This window comes from Halyomorpha halys, unplaced genomic scaffold, assembly GCF_000696795.3.
Source record: "Halyomorpha halys isolate HHAL.00 unplaced genomic scaffold, Hhal_1.1 Scaffold2204.1, whole genome shotgun sequence".
Classification (NCBI taxonomy): Eukaryota; Metazoa; Arthropoda; class Insecta; order Hemiptera; family Pentatomidae; genus Halyomorpha; species Halyomorpha halys.
Window position 1 is genome coordinate 1 of NW_027106273.1, and position 6732 is coordinate 6732.

Sequence of the window (6732 nt, forward strand, 5' to 3'; positions counted from 1 at the left end):
TTCGTTAAATTTTCGATATCGATATTTCGATATTTTAAAATATCGATATTTTAGTGCCGATATAATATCGATATCGATATTGCTATCCGATATCGATATGGATATCGATATCGATATTTTGCTTTCGATATCCCATCCCTAGTACCTACCTATGTCCGCCATGGGATATGTGGGACCTTCGTCTTGCTGTGGACAGACAAAGGATAGGAAGGGCTACAGGACTAGATAGCATAGATGCTGTGATCCTCAAGAACAGTGCTCCTTATATTGAGGAAGAGCTATTGGATATATTCAATGCCTGGATAAGGGGTACTTTTCAAACAAGTGGAGGATTGCAGATTTGAGATTGCTCTACAAGGGAGGTGGTAAGGATAAGGAAACGCCTAAATCCTATCGACCAATATGGCTCCTCCCAGTAGCTAGTAAGGTCGTGGAGTACATGATCGTCCACAGCCTTAGACCAATCCTAAGTGCTGCAAGTCATCCACGGCAGTTCGGCTCGACCCATGGAAAGGGAACTACGGATGCGCTGCTGAGAGTTCGTAGGGACGTGGAGGAGAGGGCGGAGAAATATGTCTTATTGATAATGTTTGACATCTCTTCCGCCTTCGACAGCGTTTGGTGGCCCCGTGTACTCAAGCGGTTGCAAGAGCTCGACAACCCCAGTAATCTATACTCCCTCGTAGGTACTTTCCTCAATAACAGGAATGTCAGGTTGAGAGAAAAATCGAAAGAGGATGTCCGCAGGGTTCGCAGTTCTGTGGAAGCTAGTATTCGATGAGTTGCAGGGGGGAACTAGAGGACAAGGGGTTCCTTGCCACAGCTTACGTGGACGACCTGGCAGTCATCGTGGCCAAGAACAGCAGATCCAGACTAAAGACAGAAGCGGAGAGGTGTGCCAGTCTCGTAGGAGAGTGGTTCGTGAAGAGGAAGTTGAGTATGGCAGCAGCCAAGCCTCAAGCCATACTCATAAGAGGCTCCATGGACAGGGCTCGTCCTATCACCCTGGATATCCAAGGAGAGAGGGTGAGACCGGGTGAGGAGGTGACATACTTGGTGTGAGGATAAGAAGAAGATTCGATGCAACTTCTCACCTGGTGTATCTAAAGGACAGGGTGACCCTGTCACTCAATGGATTAAGTAGGATCGGGGGTGCATTTTGGTGCTTCAGATACCCCGCAACGATGTGTGACAACATTTGAGGTGTGATCTTGGGAAATCTGAGGTACGCATCCCCTGCGTGGAGCCGAAACCTCACGCAGACACAGAACAGAAGACTGGCCACCATACAGAGACTGGCTCTGCTGAGGGTCACGAAGACATCCAGAACGGTAACACATGAGACGGTGCAGGTGCTGGCTGGAGCGATGCCCCTGGAGCTCATCCTCAGGGAGGATGTCCTTAAATATGAAGTTAAGAGGCAGGGACTAGAAGCGCTGCCGGAGGAGCTCCGAGAGAGGATCAGTGAGACTCCAAACTTATGGAAGAAAATACTGCGAGAGGACTCAACACAGAAGTGGAATGGATGGTGGGTAGCAAGCCAGAAGGCGCTACTTTGAGAAAATTCTTCGCTACCGTCCTTTCTAGATTGAAGGCTAAATGGGTCCTTCCAGACTATTGGGTCTCACAGATCCTAACAGGACACGGGGGTTTCGGGGAAAGCTAAAGCTCTGCAGCTGAATGTAGAAAGAACATCGACCCCCGGTGCCGAACGTGCGGAGTTCCTGAAACAGCAGAACACGTAATAATAGATTGCTCTGCCATGGAAGGACACCAAGCCAGGCTGTCGAGAAAGACCGGGATTGACGCCCTCGCCGAGTCGGACTTTCCCTGTTTGATAGAAGAAGAGAATTATCCCTTCTTCGAGGAGTTCATTTACAGGTGGAAGGAGGTGGTGGGCCCCACTCATTTCACGATGGGTAGGACTTGACCGCCCAACATCGGCGAGCCACCAGATGAGGAAGCTGATGCAGACAGAGACCAGGAGGGCTGGACCAGCCTGGTAACTGCAGGAGGCACCCAGAAGGATGCAGTGGACAAGGTGCAGCTCCACCAGCAAGGCGCTAAACCTAGTGCTGGGCTGCACCACAGTAAAAAAAAGAAAAAAATTAATAATTGAATAATTAATAAAATAATTTAAAAAAATTGGTGGTCCTTGGGAGGAGTGGCATGCGCAAACCCCCGCGCTCTACCCCTCTGCTCCTGCACCCCGTATGCCAGAAATGGGGGATATATAAAAAAAAAAAGTTTCTTTTTAATTTTCTTCTGGAAAACGACTTTTTCATAGAATAGGAACGAACAACACAGGTGATAAAACTTTTGATTTTCAGCTTTAAAGTATTTTATACAAAACAATCAGTTGTATCTAACAACTGCATATGGACAACTCAGGCCATGTAGTAAATTTGAGGAAAATTAAAATAAATAATAATTAATTAAATGGGGATTCGATTCCGCAGTGTCAAGTATGGGCAGTATGAAGAGCCAGGGAGCGGTGTATAACTCAGTGAGTAAGATGCTGTGCAACTATCTTTCGGGCTCGGTTTCTATTTCTTCTGTGGTAGATAGATGTTTATGCATTTATACTATAGTCAACCCTGTGGGTTTTGAAACCTTCCTGCGGTACACCAATCCCAGCCTCTATAAATTGGATCCCTTAATTTGGAAAAAATCTGGAAGATGGGCATGATCTTTAAACGACCACCTTCTTGCACAATTGGTGACCACCTTCTTGGTGAAGAAATAGTACTTTATTATAAAGTACTATTTTTTTTTTAATATAATGAACCACTGGAATCCAAATTAAATAATTGTGTCAATTTCTTACAATAAGTATTTAAATAAAATCTGGTACGGTGCGCACATCACACAACTTTCACGAACCACTACATTCTTCCTCAAGTTTTGTAAAGATTGTTTTTTGAATTTATCACAATTTTTGTGATGTTTGAAAAAAATAATTTTAATTTTCTGTTGATATAAAAATTCGTATTTTCGGCGATTTGGATGTGAGAATAACGAATACTTTTAAATTTAGTTACTGCCAAGACTTCAACTGTTTAACAAAAGATAAATAGTATGCAGTGCAATTGGGAAATATTGGGCGGTCAACCTTTTGTAACATCCACTAACTTGTAATTGGGATCTATCTGTACTTGAATGTGAGTTTAATCAAAATAGGTTGAGCTAGTTTGGTAAAATCGATAAAATGTAAAAAAAAAAAAAAATCGATTCTATAAAGTGACACTTCCGGTTGGTCGATTTCAGCGAAAACTTTCCTCTCACATCTCAATATCATTTCAGTTTCGTTCAATTTTTTTTTTTTTTTTTTGTTCAGATGACCACAAATACAAAATCAGACCATTTCGATATACTTGGTTATTCGGACTGGAATAACCTAATTCCCGTCGAAAACTGGAATTCGAAATTGGATCACAATACTTTCTCTAACTATATAGTCTACATAGTGCAGTGGACTCTTTGATTAGATCCCTGATTCACCTGTTCGTCTCTAGTCTCTAGTAAAGCTACTGTTATAGACATATAGCTAGTCAGTTTATTTTCTTACTGGCCTGGTACTCTGTTTTGGTGTGCTCCTGGCCGTCGTAAGCTACGAAGGCACAACCGTGGGTGGGACACACCTTGGCCGGGAGAAGGTCCTCTTCGTGGTACGCCCTGCCTACGTACATGATTCCCCCATCTGCATCTTGGCCTCCCTTCACAGCGTCTGATGGTACCGAGCCTCCTGAGGCATCGACCCAGTTGTGAGAGCCGATGATGTGGCTTGGTGGAACCCAACAGAGATCGTAAGACATTCTGAAAAAAAAATTAATTTAATAGGATAAAAATTATCAGCAGCCTTTTTTTTTACTCTAAACACAGTAAGAAGTAATTTAAGTAATCACTTATTTCTAGCTAGAAATATTATGGTATCTTCAAATCTAGATTTATTATAGTCAAATATTAAAAAAACAAAAAACATAAGCAACTTGTAAATTATTTATTTCACTATTTAAGACTCGTAATATGATATAACATTGTCAAATTCAAACTCAATTTGACAATTTTAATGGTAACTTGATCAAATAGAAAATATTATGTATTTTGGTGAGGAATTCCTGGGTGAGTTTTAACAAAATAAAATACTAAATTGTTGATTTAAAAGTAATGTTTATTTTTGGACTAATATTGTACTTTTAAGTCTTAGTTTTATATATATTTTACAAATTAATCTTTAGTTCTTCTGCATATAGTTCTGTTTTGGGTGTTTTTAATTTAAATTGTATTTTCTAATAATTTGATTAGTGATAACTAACTGTAGGGGAGAATATTATTTTACTTTTACATCAAAGCATATAAAAAATGACTTATTGCATATGATGCACAAAATCGTCTAATTAACGTCGTATTAAAATGAATATGGAATACACTTTACTTGATGAAATGTATTTGTCTAGTGTTATTATCTCCAAATTTACTAATATTGATTCGAAAACAAATTGTAAAAGACATATTTTTAATATAAGCATCCAAGTAACATTTTGAACAGATCCCACGCAGGCCTAATCTCCTTCTGGACTTAAACTATTCTTACTACCTTAAGTATAAAAACAAAGAGGTTTAATTAAATTAATTTCAAAGCTGAATTGGAGCCGAAAATGTATTTCTGTATTCAATAAAAAAATTAAAACAATTAAATTAAAAATATATATATGTACAGTAACCTCTGATGTAGGTTGACACAAGTTTTTTGGTTTAATGTTTAATTGAGTACTTGTGATATTGTAACCTTTATTTTGATTAATCAATCAAAGTGACTGATTAGTCATGATTAATGTATCAATTGATTGATTTAGTTCTAACTCATAACTTTTTCACAGTCGTAATTTTACGACACTAATATCAATTCTACGTTCTAAATACCACAGTGTGATGTGGATAAGAAAACATGATTTTTGATTTAGACTAGATTAATTGGAAATTAGCTTAAGATTATTTATCATATAGATTGAGGTATTTAATAACATATCACTCAAGATATTAGAAAGTTGTGGATCCCGCAATAAAGCTGATCTGACTACAGAATTATAAATATTAAAATTGAATCTTAAGGTCTTGTAAAAAAAAAATTGAATTTTGAAATGAAACAAAACATAATTCCAAGTAAGTCCAACTTACAGTTTTGGGATATTAAAAACTTTAGGGAAAGTTATACGATTTTTTTTTTTTTTTTAAATACGATATAAGGCAACTCACAGCTATGGTGATGTTACCCAATGCATACTGACTAACTATTTATCTTGGAAACATTCCTAATATCATTATAACTATACTAAAATATATTAGCTGATATCACAGCAGTAGTTAATATTAAAAGAAATATATATAAAATAAAAATTAATTCGATAACAGAAAGTGACATTAAATGATAAAAATAAATTAAATTAGTTACATATATTCAAACATATTTATTTTCATAAGGTAATAAAATATTTTCGGAATATGAAGGCTATTATCGTTTAGTAAAGTTGCCAAATGATACGGTAGTCCAGCGTCTATATTTGATAGGCATTTGCCTGCAGTGTGTCAGTATGTGTTAAACAGTTAGCTTATGTTAGTGCTGATATAGATGTTTTATTAAATATAACGTTTTTTAGTAAGGAATAACAGATTTTCTATCAAATCTAGTCAATTACAAACATATCGAACTATTTTAAATTAATACATTTAATTCGAAAATACCAGATAATGTATTTACAAAATAGAATAAACAAAATTACAGACATTAATAAAAAATAATAATAATGAAATTTGGAAAGATAAAATTAAATGAACAGTTGAATACAAAAGTGCATATCAAACCTGTATGTAGTCTTTAGATATTCAAAACTTTTGGGGTAGTTCTTTGTTTTGTAATAAGTCATAACAGCTTTCTATGTTAAAGCTGGTCAGTCACAAACATATCAATTTTTTAAAAATCATTTGAAGTTCATACACTTAGATATTAATTAACTAATTATTTTTTATGAAAATTTATGTAGATGAGAACAAAATAACTTACATTGTTTTTGTTGTCAACGGCTAAAATTATATTACCTATAAGTAAATATAAGGGAAACGATAAGTAAATATTAATAAAGTAAATTATTGAGATGGACTGTAAGGCTGCTAAACTTTTTATTGCATTAAAAATTTTAATTGCATAGAGTATCTTAATATAAAAAAAATGAATGATTTATTTTTTAAATTACACGTATAAACTTTTTTATTTTATTAAAATATTTCCAGTTTTGGATATAATTTAAAGTAATTTGATTATGTAATAATCTTATATAGTTTTACATTTAATAAAAAGTTTTACCTGAAATCTCCCTTGCTCTGCTGTACGTTACTCTGTGCAGTATGATCTTCTGTCCGTCAATTTATCACCGGGTTCTCCCCTCCACTTGTAAACCCAGATTTCTATTAAATCTGTTATTTTTACCAAAAATTGTCAGTCATTTCTTGTATCTGTAACACATTATCATTAATTAACTCTTGATTAAAACTTTCAGTACTTATCTGCAGAGATAAAGGACTTTTGCAATGAATAAATATAGGTGCGGTAGAATGATAGTACTTGACCAACAATCAAAAAAAACCTGTATGTAGTCTTTAGATATTCAAAACTTTTGGGGTAGTTCTTTGTTTTGTAATAAGTCATAACAGCTTTCTATGTTAAAGCTGGTCAGT

General features: G+C 35.8%; 1 protein-coding gene across 1 annotated transcript in view; it reads right to left on the reverse strand.

Annotated features, from left to right (window-relative positions):
* Positions 1 to 3571: 3571 nt before the first annotated feature.
* Positions 3572 to 6732, reverse strand: part of LOC106691279 (uncharacterized) — a gene marked incomplete at its 3' end in the record, with an annotated part of 8940 nt that continues 5779 nt past the window's right edge. Inside the window, 2 exon segments of the mRNA XM_067044641.1 lie at positions 3572 to 3816; positions 6362 to 6418. Of these exon segments, the coding sequence (XP_066900742.1) occupies positions 3572 to 3816; positions 6362 to 6418 (302 nt within the window).